General features: G+C 41.5%; 2 protein-coding genes across 3 annotated transcripts in view; one reads left to right on the top strand and one right to left on the bottom strand.

Annotated features, from left to right (window-relative positions):
- The first annotated feature begins 282 nt into the window (after nt 1-282).
- Nucleotides 283-9,025, top strand: TTPAL (alpha tocopherol transfer protein like). The gene is made up of 4 exons (XM_026064372.1): nt 283-1,441; nt 2,175-2,368; nt 4,315-4,425; nt 5,187-9,025. Exons 1-4 carry the CDS (start codon nt 1,003-1,005, stop codon nt 5,460-5,462), a joined length of 1,020 nt encoding a protein of 339 aa, XP_025920157.1. The 5' UTR covers nt 283-1,002; the 3' UTR covers nt 5,463-9,025.
- Nucleotides 9,026-9,435: 410 nt separating this feature from the next.
- Nucleotides 9,436-17,331, bottom strand: part of SERINC3 (serine incorporator 3) — an 8,142-nt gene continuing 246 nt past the window's right edge. Inside the window, exons 2-10 of one of the 2 annotated variants that reach the window (XM_026064210.1) lie at nt 16,938-17,099; nt 16,266-16,459; nt 15,082-15,161; nt 14,273-14,410; nt 13,233-13,402; nt 12,415-12,505; nt 11,823-12,000; nt 11,172-11,393; nt 9,436-10,344 (exon numbers count right to left, since the gene is read on the bottom strand). In XM_026064210.1, the coding sequence (XP_025919995.1) occupies nt 10,206-10,344; nt 11,172-11,393; nt 11,823-12,000; nt 12,415-12,505; nt 13,233-13,402; nt 14,273-14,410; nt 15,082-15,161; nt 16,266-16,459; nt 16,938-17,099 (1,374 nt within the window). In that variant the 3' untranslated portion in view covers nt 9,436-10,205. Of the gene's footprint in view, nt 10,345-10,453; nt 11,394-11,822; nt 12,001-12,414; nt 12,506-13,232; nt 13,403-14,272; nt 14,411-15,081; nt 15,162-16,265; nt 16,460-16,937; nt 17,100-17,331 lie in introns of both variants that reach the window. The other variant, XR_003253273.1, reaches the window with a different exon arrangement.

The following is a 17,331-nucleotide window of genomic DNA, read 5'->3' as shown; positions in this document are numbered from 1 at the left end:
GCCAGCTCCGCGGCGGGGCCCAGCCCGGCGCTGCAGCGGGGAAGCTCCGCGAGCGCCCCCGGCTCTTCCCGGGGAAGGCGTGACAGGAGTGGCCGCTGCGGCGCCGTCGCTGCGGGAGGGTCGCACCGCTGCTGCTCCGGCTGCGCCTTCCTGCGGGCCCCCGGAGGGGCACAGCGCGCTCCGGCGGTGGCAGCCCAGAGCAAAGGCATCTTTTTCCTTTCCAGTCCCAAACCAAGCTGCAGGAAGCGAGCCGGACTCATAATTCTATCATTTTTCGCTCCTCTCCATCCACTCGCTGTTGCATTTTGAAACTTAGCTCCCAGTTTAGAAATACTTGCAGCACATCATTGGAAATTAGATTAAGCTTACTTTAATACCCATGGAGTACTGACATAAGAGTCTGTCATTTTCTTGCCGGTTTATCCAGTCTGTGAACTGCAGTAATTTCTAATGTTCCTGAAGTGTGCTTTTGGGAATGCTGCTCCTCCTGAATTGCTCAAAATGTTCACATGGGTAGACATGCTGGTTGATGCACATATTTGCCAAAGAAGATAATGACAACTCCCCACTGTCTGGGTTCAGCTGGGAGAGTTTCTCAGAACAGCGTGTGGAGCTTGACCGGCTTTTCACACAGAATCTGAGAATATGCTCACTAGGCATGTTTTCTTTTCCATTTTCAAATGGACATAAGAAATAAATGTTAGACAATTCTGTTCTTTACAATGAAGCTATATAATTTTCCATGTTAAAATTATTTGATTGTCTTACACCCACTACGTAGGTTTTAAGGAGACTGGAGAAACCTGCACGTTCTCATCCTAGGAGGAGAGACGTGTGAGCTGTACTTGTGACTCTCCTGCTTCTGGCAGGGTAGTCTCTCCAGCAGAGAAACGGGGCTACAGAACATAATTACGTGCTTTTGTAAGTAATGCATATGATTGCTAGTTCTTGGGATTGTTTGTCATGTGCAGTGTTTGATTCTTGACAGATTCCTGCTACATTATGTCGGGAGACAGTGATTGCACCAGGACAAGCCCATCAGCAGGGTCTCCGTCAGACAATGAGTTCTTGCCAGATCGTCCCAAGTATGTTTGCTCGTTGTCTCCTGATCTCATTACCAAAGCCCGGGAACAGCTCCAAGAGAAGCCTGAATGGAGGCTTCGCGATGTGCAGGCACTCCGAGATATGGTGTGTAAAGACTATCCTTCCCTGGGGACCTGCCTGGATGATGCTTTTTTGCTAAGATTCCTCAGAGCCAGGAAATTTGATTATGATCGAGCACTTCAGCTTCTGGTGAACTACCACACCTGTAGGAGGAGTTGGCCTGAGGTCTTCAACAATTTGAAGCCATCTGCAATAAAGCCTGTGCTAGAGTCTGGTTTTGTCACTGTGCTGCCTCGCTTGGACCCAGAGGGACGCCATGTTGTCTGCATCCGCCCAGGTACTGAAATGCATGAATATCTTCATTCTCTACCTTTGAGGTGTGTCTGGGCCAAAAATTTATTATTTCCTGCTCTCCTTTGAACGCTGGTTAGTTATGCAGAGTACATGGGTTCCCTTTGAAATTTGAAGAGCTAGCTTGTGAGGGGACATGTTTGTTGTTAGCCGACGTTATACCAATTCCTTTTCCTGTTTTAGCAATTACTGCAGTTGAGTAAAAACCAAAATGCAGTGAGATGGGTTGAGGAAATTGTTAGGCAATTCAAAAAAATTAATATGTAGTAACTCAAGTTGGAACAGGTCTGCTGTCCTCCAGTCAGAAGCTTATAATTTGCTTTGACAGTAAGTGGAGAGGGGAGCCTCTGGCTTTGACTCCAGTGTAAACAGAGTTTTTAATGTGCTTTTGGTGCTGCCAGGCTTGCTGCAAATTTGTTTTCATTCATCCTCCTCTCTTCCATTTACCTGCTTTCTTTCTGAGCTGAAGCTGCTTCTAATAGTCTCTGCTGGGTGGAGAACGGGGTTCTTAAAACCATAAGGAGTACTGAGCCTTTGCTCCTTGAAGTAAACATGAGTTGCCATTTTTCCCTTGCTTAAGAAAGGCTGCTCTGAGCTAGGGCTGTGGCTATTAAAGACTAACTTTTAAGAGACCAGGAAAATAGAAAATCAGGTTTTGGAATGTGTATTGTTAGCTTATATTTACTTTCCGACTTACCATCCATGTCTTGTAACCTCAGACAGATGGACACCCAGTAATTATCCGATTACTGAGAACATTCGTGCCATATACTTAACGTTAGAAAAACTCATTCAGTCCGAAGAGACCCAGGTGAATGGAATTGTAATCCTGGCAGACTACAAAGGAGTCAGCTTATCTAAGGCGTCTCATTTTGGTCCTTTTGTAGCCAAAAAAGTGATTGGAGTTCTTCAGGTAAGACCTGAACTGGTGGGAAAATAAGCTTGTGCATTGTAAATGACTGCTTCTGTGTCTAGAGTTCTTTACTATGTCACCAGAAACTTAAGCCTCTTGGCTTTCACTAGAAGAGTTAAAATACATCTCTGCACAACCAGTTTCTCAGATTCTTGCTAACATATGTTTGCCCTTTTTTGATTTCTACATCCGCCAAGTCTAAATTTGAGTTAGAAATGTGAACTTTGAGTTGGAACAGAAAAAGTCTATCCTGCTAGCCATGTGATGAGGAAGAGAGCAGTGAATTACAATTAAGGAGAAGGTACCCTTTTGCCTGAATGATGACAAGTGGTTCTTGTCATTTAAATGGTTCCTGCCTAAAGATGTCTCTGAAACACATCACTCACTGATCACTGGGTGAGTGCAAGGTCAAGTACTGCTGCAAAAATTTTGCAGAGATAACTTTTGAATAGGTGTGATGTGAGGAGGATTTCCATCTGGTCCCTGAGAAAGGAGGCTGCTTCAGCATCGGGGGGAGCAAGGAAGCCCAGCAAAAGAGACACTAAAAGCATCTCAAGAGTAGATGTTTGGAGGGAAAGCGACAGAACAAATTAGAGCAAGGGTATATGCACAAGCAGAGGTGTAAAAAAATAGGAAGGTGAAAAGAGAGAGGAGTAACCTGATCAAAGTGGCAGGAAGAACTGATGATTTTAGTTGTTGATCCACCATTCTATCTGAAGGAGTGAGATGAGGAATACTTCTCTTGAATGGGTTCATTTTCTCATTACTTCTAGTTTTATTCTAGCCTGAGCTGGTTATGTTCTTTGTTGTATCTGTTGGGGTCATATGGAAAGATAGGGGGAATTGGGAGTTTATTGAGATGAGACTAATGGGTTTAAGAAAAACTACAGAACTCACATAATTTGCACAAAGTGATGGGTGTCCTGCTATTATCAGTGGAAGCTATCAACAAAACAAAAGAAGCTGAACCTGGTTGAAAGATGTAACATGTTAATACACTACCCATACCTCTATCTCAACCTAGCTGAGCTGCCTCTCCTGTAAGAAGGAGCCAATTCACTTACACTCATAAGGAGAAAAATACTGCTGCAGTGCATGCATCTGCTCTTCAGTTTAAACACTGACTAGTTTCTTTGTATACATAGAGCTGGTTATGGAGGAAAGAAACTTCACTTAGGCATGTGGGACCTTAATTGCTGATCATGAGCTTTTGCTTTGAAAAAATGTTTCTGCAAATAAATCTTTTCAATAGACATCCCTTACCTAACTTTTGTTTTAAACTGCCTTATGTAGAAGGCGCTGTGTGTTCCATTGGGACCTGATCTGGTTGTCGGTCTTCTCTGACTATATCAAAATGCAGGGAAGGGGTCTGCAGTTGCAGAGCCTTTTTGTTTTCTGTAGTTAGCATGACAGAATGGTTGGAATGGCAGAGAAATAGTGCTATTAGATTTCTTCCTTGTATACAAGAATGTTTTAGAATAGCTCTGGCCCCAAATCCTGTAGTTGGGAGTGTTGTTAGAACCAACCTCCTCTGGCTCTGAGGATGGTGTACCCACTCCTCAGAAGCCAGGGTGGTTCACTTTGCAACTCTGCATCCCGATTAGGGTTGGGAATACCAGAAGGATAGTAACTGCCTAAGCATGTGTTTCGGGGGAGATGAAGAACAGCATAAGAAATGAAAACTTAATGGTAGCAGTATGTCTCCCAAGCCAAGGTCACCGTCTGTGTGCCAAGTTTTCTTGTTTCATTTTTATGCCTGCAACTCTCCTTCTAAGGCCATTTCCTATCATAAGGTGCACTTCTGTTGTTGTCTCAGTTTATGTTGGCTTCTCAGGTGGCTTGGGAGCCAGTGGGTTGTGCTGGCAGCCAGGCTCAGGAGAGTTTAAACAGAGAAAGATGGCAAACGGTTTTTAAATTGTACTATAAAAATCTTCTTTACCCTTCAGGATGGATTCCCCATTCGAATAAAAGCTGTTAACGTAATAAATGAGCCTCGTATATTCAAAGGCATTTTTGCAATCATCAAGCCTTTTCTGAAGGAAAAGATAGCAAACCGGGTAAGGATTTGTGTTATTTTAACACTAATACTAATGTTAATGATAAGCTCCTTGCTTGGCACCTGCATGTAAAATTTGTTGAGAAAGCTCACAGCTGGACAAAGCTTGGCACCATTTACTTGATCTAACTAGCCCTTTTTGCCTTCTGGATCTCTTTATTTTTAAAAATATGCCTGTTGAGGAAATTCTCCATGACAGAGAGAAGGCTTTGAAGAATTTAATAGTGGCTTAACATTAATATGGACCTTTAGTACATATGTTACATATTCAAGACATTAATTTGGCTTCTGGGTTTGGATTATCTGGCCAAGGCAGCACTGTGTTTAAAAGGTGGTGTAACGGAAAATGCTGTCTTGCTCTTTCCTTGCCCTGGACATTTGTATGAAGGAGAAGAGCATTAGTATTCTCACGACAGGACTGCCTGTACCTGCAAAGGATGATGCCTTTCTCCATGCAGTTAAGTGGAGAATGAATGAACTGGACACAAGCTAAAGTCAGAAGCTCTGCACAGAACAGCAAATCTAGATTCTCTCTTTTGGGGATTTAAACTGCACTAGACTTGGAATGTCTCAAGATTTCCCTCACAGATGTGTCTAACTGCACCTGCCCAGTGCTGTATGCTGCCACTTGCAGTCATGCACATAAAGGCATCATTTTTAAAATTTGCTCTTTAACTCAAAATAAGTCATTGACTGTTTTAGTAATATGCTGTAAAATGTCTGACGTGCAGTATTAAAGCTTTTGTTGTCTGTTGTCTTTAGTTTTTCCTTCATGGCTGTGATCTGAATTCCCTTCATCAAAACATTCCTCCAGTGACCCTTCCTGAAGAATATGGTGGTACCTCAGGGAAGCTGGACATCTCAGCATGGAATGAGTTGCTGCTAGCCTCTGAAGAGGATTTTCTACATGATTTCTCACAGCTGGTTCTCCCATGTGACAGCTCTCCCCATGACATGCTAGTGAGTGGGGATGCTGATGAAAAGCAATGTGATGATTCTCTGCGAGGCATGAAACCTCAACTCTATTACTGTTATTAACCAGCTGGTGAAGGGAAGCTTCCCAGCACAGTTAAGACCTCTTGTACTCTGAGAAGTGATGTTGTGAACTCTGCCTTACTCCTAAAACTGAAGTTTAGGAACAGGCTGCTGAGGCACTTTACACTGTAGAACCAAAGGAAGCTGAAGAGGGCACAATGGGGGCAAGGCAGAGTTTGCGGAGGATGAAGGCAAAGAGCACATAGCTGCCAAGTTACCTAGAATATTTAAACCTATGTGAATGATGCAAACTGGCATATTCCTCTTATTGATAAAGACAAAAATATATTGCAGTGGGATAAACTTGATAGTTTCTCCACTCCCATCTCCTCTCACCCCCAGGTTAAAAGTAACAACAATGATTTACTAGCTTGGTGATCATCCCTTCCCTTCACCCTCTGAAAACACTGATAATCCAAGAAAACTGCTTTTGCACCTTGCAAAATGTAGTTCTGTCACTGGAGATTGCTTAGAAAAGTAAAGTCTGTGCTCTATCACTTGGTCTAGATTGTGAGTTGGCTTTTCAAGACTATCCAAATGAATTTTGGTTCATATCAATACAGAGAAACTTTCTCATCCATGAATGTCAGTATGGAGATTTTCTATGATACTTCCTCACAGTAGGAAGAATTATACCTGGTAGACTAATTATTGCAACATTTATATCAAAGCTTATTATAAACAGATGCAATCTCCATTTTCAGAAACAAGTAGGTTTTTCAGATCAGATACTAAGGCTTTTTGACTAGATACAGTTTCAAATTCTGAGGTTCAGGACCAAATGATAAAGAGCTATGTCAGTCACCTCACATTATCAGCTGCTCTTTCCTTCAGCTGGTTGTGATAAGGAACTTGGTAAGCAATTCATAAGTAGAATTTGTAAGGAGGCTTTGTAGCAGCTGGCATATAATGTATAGAAGGCAATATTTCATATAAGAAAGCAAGGTGCTTCTTTAGCTGTGTTACTTTGGCAGAATTTGAATTGAAGTCTTTGTGAAACCAAATGCAGACAGGGTATTTGAAAGCACATTCATAGAGTTCCTGGTGTGGTAGCATTTTGTTCGCTGTGCTTGTCTGCTCTTTTGTGAAATGTTACAACTTTGGTTTCAGCTTTGTTGACCTTCTGTTTCTGGTGGTTATATTCCTGTATGAAGTTAGACTTTAACCACCTCTGTATTATTTACCCATAGCTTGTGTGCCTGTGCTTTTAGGTCCTTGTCTAGAGCCAGAACCAAGACTACAATATCAAATCAGGGTAAGATATCCTATGTCTGAATAAGCTGTTCCCACTTCCCAAGTTCATTCTGTTTAATAATTTTGAATTAGAAATTGACTCTCAGCACACTCTTTGCACATGTTTTTCTGCACTAAACTAGTGCAGAAGTGAGAAACCTCACTAGGAAAGAAGAAAAGCACACCCAACTATATCAAGGTGAAATATTTCACTATTTGGTGAAGAAGAACACCCTTCTAATTGGAAAACTCATCCCCAGAGCACTTTTTCTGGCTGAAATCTTTATTTAGTGCCAAGTATGATATAGGTACCAGTTATGTTCTATAAATACAAAGCTATAACTTGAGTTGAGACATTCATTTTTCAAAGTGCCAAACTGTTTTGAATGTCTTTTTTCCTCTCAGTCCCCCTACAGCATGATTACGTTGCCAAAAAAACCCTCCGCCACCACAGTAATGACTTCCTGACCTGGCAGCAGACCTCATCCTGGAACAGGGGGATGGCAGATGCCAGGCTTGTCATCCAAGCATTATAAAAGGAGACCACGTTTTGAAAAAGAGGCAAGCATGAAGCTTTTTCCTGGATGGCAGTTCATAGTTTTAACGGGAGCAAGGAACTCATCACTTCAACTGTTTTAGAACATAGGTAGGAAGAAAGAAAATGTCCTCACTTTAGGCATTTATAAGTCAAGTATTACTCTTCTTTGACAGCTATTACCTTAAGTGCAGAAAAAATCATCCTAAGTAGCAGAAAAGGGTATAAGGCAGAAATGCACTGCTAGCCACTTTCTCCTCATTTCTGACCAGAATCCACGGCATGTTTTGCAGATTAATTCAGTTCTTTGTGCCATCTAGCAAGACATTAGCACAAAGCACCAGGACTTAGGTAAGTGGCCACCCAGGCTGTTTAAGTGCCAGAACATAGAGACCGAAGTTTATATTGCTTGAGTGCCTATTAATTCCAGCCACCCTGTTCAATTTAAAAAAAAAAAAACAGGATAGAACATTTTTCTTAGAGGTGAAGGTGCAACTGGTATTTGATACTCCTTCATTAATTTTGCTGCAGGGTTTGAAGTGGTGCTATTTTGACAGCTCACCTGTAAGTACAGCTACTTTGAGCCCTTAGGGTAACTACTACTGGAGAGGGAGGCTGAATATTCAAAATTCAGTTTAGTATCTTTAACAGAAGAAATCCACAGGTGTTTAGCAGAAGGCTGTACCTGAGGAACATCTACAGAAACCAGGCCTCCAGGCCTTTTTTCAGGCTTTTACATTCTCTTTCATGCCTGAAATGATAGGCAGACTAGATCTATCTACCCCACTTTCTCTCCTGCTCACAGAGGAACTGAATCAGTTGCTTTATTAAACAGAATAGATAAGTGTACATTATTCAAGTTGAAAATAGCCTGTGTTACCTCTAGAACATCTTGTTCTTAAAGCTAGATGCTTTGCAGTTGATATCTGGATGCTGGAACTAAGCCAGGTTTACCTCTATCAACCATTTAAGTATTACTTCTAGATTTGCCCTTTTTGGCTTTAGAACTTAAGTAGACAAAGCAGCATCTTCATTCAGCTGTATCCCTAATCCTTTCTAGGTTTTTAACTGGTGCTTAGCTTGTCTTACAGAAAGCACAGCTCTGTCTTACATGCACCTGACTACTGAGCTGAAAGTGTTCTTTGTGAGCTTTAGCGCTTAGCAAAGAAGTCAGTTTTGTCCCCAAATTTCTCATGTCAGCATTTGGAAAATAAACACTTACTTTCGGTAGAGAGTCTCCTTATCTGCAGGTTAAAGAGGGTAGACAGGAAAAGCTATTTAGCTTACAGCTTTTTTTCCACAGCACTAAAACTGATGTGATCTTTTTTCCACTTGAAGAAGCTTTAACTGTTTCCAGAAGTTATAAGCTTTGCCTAGTAACTAAGCCACTCCTGCCAAATTCAACACACAATAAGGGAAGGTACTCAAACTTCATTGGGCAGCCGCAGCTTTTGGCATTACATGGGACAAAACGTAGCTGCATATTGTAAATAAAAATACTTGAATTTATACTATTACAAATGGGTGTTACAAACCCTGAGGTATTTTCAGGAGAGTGGGTAGTTTTTTTTGTTTGTGTTTTTTTTTTAAATCTCATTTTGGCATGAGTTAATCAGTGTTGTTCAAGCTAATAATTTTGCCTTCTGTTGTATGTGGGCCTAAAGGTGTTGAGTTAAGTATACATCTTATTTTGACAAAATTTATTTTTATATTGCATTTTATAAAATAGAGTGGTTAAAATGTGTAATTTTATGATGCATGATTGAGTAATTAAACACACTGTTGTAACAGCTGCTAATTTGATACTTTAAATATGTTTACCTTGTGCCTTCTTGTGGTATTTTACTGTAAAAGTGGATAGCAGCGTATACTTAGTGCCAGACTAAACACAGTTGCAACCAAGTATAAGATTACTACAGCCTTATATTAGAAAAGGTATGGTTTTCTACTACAGTACTAAATTTTACTGGCTGAACAACTTCAAGAAATTGGATTCAACACTCAGAGAATTTCATGGAAGATGTAGTTTGTTTCAAAAGAAATATAGTACTGACATTATGACTTAGTATTTGCTGCATGGAAAAAACATCCAGTCATGTCAACTGGCCACTGTAGTGGCTTAGGAGCATTTTAATCATTATATGTAATATCTTGCATTGGAGAATAACTGCCCTGGTCCTTAACACTTCTCAACAGAGCTAAGACAGCTTCAGTAGTTAATATCTGTTTTATTCAAATGAGTTTACAGTGCAAATGCTTTAGTGCCAATAATGATCACTTCATATGCATTACTTCTTACAAGCATACCAGAAAAGTGAAAATTAATTAGGAGCTCTGTTTTTCCATCATAATCATGAAGGTGTTCAAGCTAGTCATACACTTACCGCTTAATATCATACTAAAAAAGAAGTTACCACAGAAGTTGCATCTTAGGCCAAGTTTGTTCTTAACAGCTTTTCAGCCTTAAAGTTGTGTTCTTTTGGTGAGAAATAAGGGCTTTTTTTTGCCACAAGACAGGAAGATAAATCTCACTTAAATAAGCTTTTGCAGTGGAATGTAGAAATTAAGCAATATGGCTTACAATTCCAGGAACTGAAGCATTAGTACACCAGTGCATTATGCTGAATATAACTTGTTCTTTAAAATATATTACTTCATATTTAGCTAAACGTTACTTCAATATTAAGGTTGGGGCTATCAGACAGTACAGGGTGGGGGGCTGTGCTTCAGCAGCACAGTTGTAGTGAATTTAAAAAAATGCAATGATAAGATAACCATGGCTGAAGGTTAACATAAAGATAATAATAATTTTGATCCTGCATCAAGCATTGTGCAATTCGTTAACTTTCTAGCCACCTGCATGTTAATACGAACATAAGAAAAGACAATATTTGCCTTAATAACTAAAGCAATACATGAACATTTTGGCTTTCAGCAAAGAGTTCCCTGCTTTTGTATGCTTGGCTAGACGCAGCCATTTAACTGAAGTCCCGATTAGTAAGAATAAGAGGAGCCACTAAGGTCCAAAGATAGAGAAGGAGACAAACCCAGCTGGAGGTTATCTTCATCCACACGGCTGGCCACTTACTTGTCATTGTTTTAAAATCCGCATCAGGGCTAGAAAGTAAAGAAAACAATTACTAGATATTTGAGACACCATCCATGCTTCTTTGCTACTGCTCAAACCAATCTGAAATTAGGAGAATCATTTGGGACACTCCAATACCTTTGTGGGAGCATGGTGCGACAACCAAACCAGCAACTTCCTTTGGCTCCTTTGTAGACTTCTTGCTCTTGCCACCCAGCTTTTCAGAACATACCAGCTTGTATATGTTGATGTACTACTCTTAAAGCAAACCTTTCAATAAGCTGTGCAACAGTTGTTTAGATTCCTGATGATAGCAAATATGCTCACAGAGCAGCAGCTATTCATACAATAGCCCAGTCCCCCAATCCTGGGGAAAGCTATTATAAGCTGCAGCAGCAGAGCGTATGTCCAAATGCTCCCAACAGATATATATCTTTAAGAAGCATGTATGGCTGTCCCTGCACATCCTTCTAGTCCCAGGGTAAAAAGCTGGTAATGGTAGGCTAGACTCTCATAAACTTCCCAGGAGGCCACCTCGAGCCAATTTCACATACATCCTTCCTATTGCCTGCAGAGCTGAAAGAGGGCAAGCAAGCTTTTTGTTCTCTTCTGTCCTTGCAGCTGTGAAGCAGTCCGCTAGGACTACAGCTGTTGATTTTGCTATTTTGTATATTTTTAAGTCTGAATTCAGCAGCACAAAAGAGAGCCACAATTTAATGCAGCTGTCATAGGAACAGCACCTTAAACAGCTTGGCATGAATAGACTATAGCACAGGAATCTCCTAGCCCCCCAGAAATACTGGCTAGCACATACAGCCTATCACACACAGCCTATCACTTTCTGTCTTGTTCTTACCTGTACCAGTTTGTGAGCGTCATCATAATGTAAAGAGAGGCAAGAAAGAGCATGAAGTGAAAGAAGGCATAGCTGTACTGAACTCCCTCCTTCTCATTATCCATGACACGGCGCACTTCTCCATCCTCTGCAGCCCCGCTGCCTGTTCCCATAGTCTCCTCCAGAATGGCACTGTCACTCCCAGATAGCGTAAGCTTGTTTACCTGGCTTGAAGAGCGGATGCTGCAGCATAACCCAAAGAGAAACATTAAACTCTCACTTTTTAAAAGTTAGCGATGTTTGCTAATAAAGCAAGCAACAGATCACATGAATGTCTAGGATTAGCAAATAATAACATTTTTTTAATCCATCTGCAAACATAAGGAAGCTCCTTAAAGAGATCTATTTCCATGTGAGCTTTCTTTAACCTAATTAAGCAGTGTTCCCAGTCCAAGTCTTGTAATGCATTTTGTTTTATTTGAATCAGGCTAATAAAGCCTATACTCATCCACAACGTAGAATGCAGTTTTATTAGCTATATTTGATTTGGGTCTGAGACCACCTAAGTTGCACGTGAGTGAATGCAGTTACCTTTTGCCCTGGACCCAGATCCAAGTGAAAAAGGCAGAAAAATCCCARCTGTTTATCATTTGTAAGCAATACTGATCCTACCTGGAATACAAGAGGCAAAGGACAAAGATAACTAGTCCAACAATACTCTGTGCATCCCACCACTGTAAGGACTTGGGAGGAGCTGGAGTGGCAGGTACAACAGTGGTGTTTGCTGGAACAAGTGTGGGCGTAGCTATCTGCGTAATGATGTTCAGCAAACTTGGGTTACAGCTTCGTTCTGAAAGGGATTTAGAGGCAAATTGAGAGAGATGAGCTTTGACAGCACTTAGATAAGCTTGCAATGTATCATTTGCTTTAACTGCTGATCTCTTTAATTCCCCAGAGGCAGCATGGTATGGAATATTTTTCCTTTGTGCAAGTTAGGCAACGGTGTACTACAAAAACAATCAGAATACCCTGACACTATTTCCTTTTCCCTCACAAATAGCCCCAGCTTAGTTTTGGAAAGAGGCAATTCGATGGTTTTTTTTTTTTTTTTTTTTTAGGAGAATCAGCTTTACTCTTTCTCACTAGATTTTATCTAGACAGAAGATCAGCAATCCCCACACAGTGATCTCTAATAGCAACATGCCCCATCAACAGGTTCTGCTTTCACACCAAAATATGTTACTCAAGACAGGCAGTTGCTTACCAGGCTCATTAGACATGGCCGACCAAGTGAGATACATGGTGTAGAGAGTGATCACAGAGGACTGGAGGAGGCCAGAATGAGGCTGATGTTCCTGTTCAAAGACAGAACCATCCAAGGTCAAAAGGGCAAGTTCTACCTATAGCTGGACTTAATCCCCCTTACTACAGATTTAACAATTATTAGCGTGAAAAAGACTTTGGTTTTTAGAAGCGCACTGGGCTTTGTTCTGTGTTTAAAAGACATGTAGAAACTCCWTAAGAGTGATAAATTTTATACAAAGTAGCTCAAATATGAAAGGATTAAGAAAACCAAATTGAGAGGTTGTGTCCCAGACCCAGTTCTTACCAAGTTAATCCCAACTTGCTTAACAGTTTTGTAGATATGAATCTAGCACATGATTTACCTGAGAAATATCCAGTTCAGAATCAAGTAACGAGCAAGCTTCCTATTGATATTAAACACTTTTATCCATAATTTGGAAGCCACAGTATGAAGCCAATAAATTCCCAGCTTATTTTGCTCTTTCCTAAGGGGTATCTCTTCTCTGCTCTGCTGGAACCTTGACCACTACAGCTATGCCAACAGTGCCCTCCACGGAAACAAAGCTCAGCACTCAGAACAATGTTAGCCAAAAAAAGCCTATCTACAGGAAATACGTCACTGCATAGTGCATTGGTTTCAGAGCAAGATATTTTTAAATATTCCTGGCTAGCATAGCTATGACAACCAAACTTTAAAGTTCTTATGTCTGGCTGAATCAGTACAACCATGTGACTTCCCTGCTTTGTATTTCTGAAGAAAATAAAGTAAAATAATACCTGAACTTTTGGAAGGATAGAAACAATGGAGACAGCAATGCACAGGATCATATTAATGCTTATGAAGAACTTGTTCTCAGTGCAGTCATCAGGTTTTGTGTAGAAAACATAGAAAAGCACAACAAAAACCAGTGACAAGGCATAGAACAAGATTGTACAGGACAGCAGAGCTGGAGGGAAAAAAAATAACCATTACAATAAGGGTGTAGTTTGACAATACAATACATCTAAGGTGATCTAATGGCTAACTATTGCTGTAAAGGGACAGTCCCCTTCCTCACTTGGAAGTCTGGTTCAGAAAGCTGGACTGGCAAAATGTGTTCTTATTAGGTATTATTAGGCTAATTTTCTGTTTTGGCTCATTAGGTACTATAGCTCAGAAGAAAGCCAATTATTGGCATCAGGGGAAGAGGACCTTTGTTTCAGCTGTAGTTTAATTGGTTTAACTGTATTGTCAAGCCACACAGTGTCAAAAACAAGTGCTTTTGGCACACCTTAATGGGATATTTACAAGCCCTGAATTTCCCCTTCTATGCTACAGGCCACCTATTTTCATTTCCCTTCTGCTGCGTTCTTTGTAAGAAACCACAAAATGCTGATGCAGCATTCTTAGCTAGGAACAAAAATTGGCACTTTGTATTTGCAGTGGTCAGCTCAGGCATGCGAGCTGAGGCAGGCTTGCCATTGCTGTACGCTATCACTGACGTAACTAACCTCCTGAGGATGTCAGTACGGTAGGTGGCAAAGTAGAGTTAGAATTTAAGAGCTCTAGGCTACTAGTTCTGCACTCACAGTGCAGGTATACAAACTAGACAAGAAAGTTAAGTGCTGTTTATTATGACTACCAGATCTGCCAGTCACAAGACTAGAATATTTTGCGTTTTATTTAATGAGAACAGGGCAATACTGCAGCTATTAATTCCAAATATTTACTCAAGGAGGCTGTAGAGTGTAATTCTAGGATATGTTTGCAAACTAGTAAGTGACACTATGCAGAGTACTGGCCATCAGAAACAAATCCTTTCCAGTTAGATTCCTACCTGCATACCAACATTTAGAATTTCCCTCTTCCATTCTCTCAACCCAGCTCTCATTCCAGGAGTGAGCAAAGTCCACAAGAAGCACTAACTGGATAAGAATGAAGCAGAGGGCTCCACAAACACCAATAGCAAACCAGGCTAGAAAAGAGAGCAAGAAAAAGCAGAGTTAACTTTCATCATTTGCACACTACCCCGGAAATAATTAGCTCCTAATTATACTGCAGAGGAATAATGAAAAAAACTGAAGCTATATTTAGAAATGCAGATGCTGTTATTCACTTTGGCCTCCACCCTACAGAAGCACGCAAGGAGTCTCAGCTTCTTTAAGGGGGCAGCCTATGCTAGTCAACCTGAGCATGAGAACATGTAGCCCAACATGTTTTCAGAATGAACTCAAGATCTAACGCAAGACATCTTTGTGTACCTAAGCAGCATCACGCCGCATTTCTTTGAAAATCAACAAAATTCTCTAGCTAGACAGCAAGAGTTTCTTGCACAGATTTGTCAGAGACTTTGGGAAGTATTCAGCACTTGTCACAGACAGCATGCCAAGATGCCTCTAATCTAAACAGCGACAGAAGACTCAATCCACTAGCGGTCGTGTCATGGGGTATTGAATTATTAATACACAGCACCTATACACTTGAAAATATATTGCTTAATCCCATTACTGTAAAGATACTGTAAAGAAATAGGACAGACTCAGAGTCTTCTACAAGACAACTTTCACTATCACAACTATAGCCTGGTAGTCTTTGAAGAGTTTTGAGTTTATTAAACAGAATTATATGATTACGTATTAACTGTACCTCTTGTGAAAGGTCCTTCAGGAATGTAAAAAGCTCCAACCATGATACCCACAATGGCAGCTATTTTGAAGAACCAGAACCTTTAAAAGAAGAAATTTGAAAACATTGGTCTTACTCTGCACACAATAGCTATGTTTTACCTGACTTGCTAGCAGCTTGCTTACACAGATAGAAATAAAACAAAAAAGTTGCATTCAGTGGGATTACAGGTAAAGACATTCACCAAATTGAGGGGAAGCACAGTCACTACTTTGGAGAAGTGGACTGACAGAAACCTCATGAAGTTCAAAAAAGGCAAATGCACAGTCTTGCACCTGGGACAGAATAACCCCATGCCAGGTCAACTGGCTAGAAAGCCACTTTGCAAAAAGAGCGGAACATGCTGGACAACAAGCTGAACATGAGTCAAGAGCGCATCCTTGCAGCAAGGAAGGAAGGCTAACGGCACTGTTCAGCCCGGAGAAGAGAAGGGAGATATAACTGCTGTCTTCAACTACTTAATAGGATGGTACAGGGAAGACAAAAACAGACTCTTCTTGGAGGTGCACAGTGAAAGGACAAAAGGCAACAGACACAAGTTGGAAAAAGAGAAGTTACAATTAGATATTGGAAAAAAATCGAGCGAGTTGCCCAGAGAGGTCATGGAATCCCCATCCTCAGAGATACTCAACACTTCACTGGACAAGACCCTCAGCAACCTGCTCCACGTTGGCCCTGCTCTGACCAGGCGGTTGGATCAGGTGATCTCCAAATGTCCCTTTCAACCTGAATTATTCTACGATAATTTAGTAATCTGACCCCAAACCAACCCAGTTAAATCAGCAGGTAGTTTCTGCTGGATAACCGAGTCAGACTGGCTCAGTGAATGGCCCAATGAGTGCTAGAGTCAGCATAAGGCAGAGGATAAAATAACTGAACATCCAACATCTCTGTGGAATCAGAAAGCAGTAACAAGTGCTCCCCCTGCTTCTGGTTACCCAATTTCGGAGTATTAGTAATGATGTCTAGCTTCACATTAACATGAGTAGAAAGTCTTTTATGAGACTGAAGCATTAGTCTGTGTTCAGTTCAAAAAAAACCTTAAGACTATCAACATATGCTTAAGCAATTTGCCACTGTGTTCTGCAAGGAAGCTTAAGAGAGGAAACAAGTTAGAAGTCAAGACAGCTGGCTTACAAACATACCCATTGTGCACTGAGGCTCTTGGATCATTACTTGTTTTCACTTCTATCATGAGCAGAGAGAAGAGAAAGAAAAACACTGCCATGGCAAAGCTGATTCGATAGACAGCTCTGTATCCAACAAACACATCACAGCTGACAAAACCATTCATATGTGGTATCCGAGTATGAAGCCCCTCATCACAAAATCCAGGCACCTGAATAAAGACACATTTAGTTGTGAAATTACTTCTGTATTTGCAATTACATTCTTCAAGCACTCAGACTGCTCAGGTTTGCTGCCAGCTTCCTTCTGGGAGAGCTGATAACATAAGGCTTTGCGCTCAGCCAGACAGCGGAGACCTTCTTATCTTTCTTTCCCCATGTCATCACTAAAAACATTTGGGAAGATTAAAGTATCAAAGCTGCAGGCCTGTGATAATGACTAACAATTTCCAGGTCTGGTGTGGGCAAGTTTCAGAGACCAGGCACGTGCTTAAAAACATGCACTCACTGTTTCAGCTAGAAGCCATTCAGTATGTGTTGTGTCTTAACTCAAGGCTCACTCCCACCTCAGAGAGCCATAACTGGGTGTTTGTGTCTCTTGTGCAATTCATTCCAAGCAAAAAGAATCAATAGTCACCGGCACAAGGTACGGTTTGGCAAACAGTCTAAAAGAGGGTTTTCCCTCTATACCTTTTTCAGCTGCTCTTCCATCCCTGGCGCCAGCATAATGCAGGCAACAGCCGTGCTGAGGAGGAGGAGGAAGGCGTAGATRAGACGCGTCACGGTGGAATTCTTGCTGTTGGGACAACATCGGCACAGCAAACACGAGGCTCCGCTGCACAGACAAGGAATCTGGAGGACAAACACGGCCACAGTGAGGGCCCCTCCCTCGGCGCGGCCGCAGGGCGCACGGCCGTACCGGCACGGGACAACTCGACTCCCGGCCACGCTCCATGGGGACTATCGGCCGCGCAAAGGAACGGACCGACCCAGGCCCGGGGCCGGCGGCGGTCGGGGACCACCTGGCCCATCAGCCCGGGCGTCGCGGGGGAGCCGCCGTCTCCCAGGGAACGGGCGCGTCAGC

This window comes from Apteryx rowi, unplaced genomic scaffold (assembly GCF_003343035.1).
Source record: "Apteryx rowi isolate R43461 unplaced genomic scaffold, aptRow1 scaffold_0, whole genome shotgun sequence".
Taxonomy (NCBI): domain Eukaryota; kingdom Metazoa; phylum Chordata; class Aves; order Apterygiformes; family Apterygidae; genus Apteryx; species Apteryx rowi.
Note: the sequence above shows the minus strand (reverse complement) of the source record. Positions and strands in the feature narration are given on the sequence as shown.

Bases quoted from the DNA above. Each gene is read 5' to 3' on its own strand.
- TTPAL (XM_026064372.1), top strand. From the start codon at position 1,003: ATGTCGGGAGACAGTGATTGCACCAGGACAAGCCCATCAGCAGGGTCT. The intron at 2,369-4,314 runs GTAAGACCTGAA...TTTACCCTTCAG, and splicing joins AAGTGATTGGAGTTCTTCAG to GATGGATTCCCCATTCGAAT. The intron at 4,426-5,186 runs GTAAGGATTTGT...TGTTGTCTTTAG, and splicing joins AGGAAAAGATAGCAAACCGG to TTTTTCCTTCATGGCTGTGA.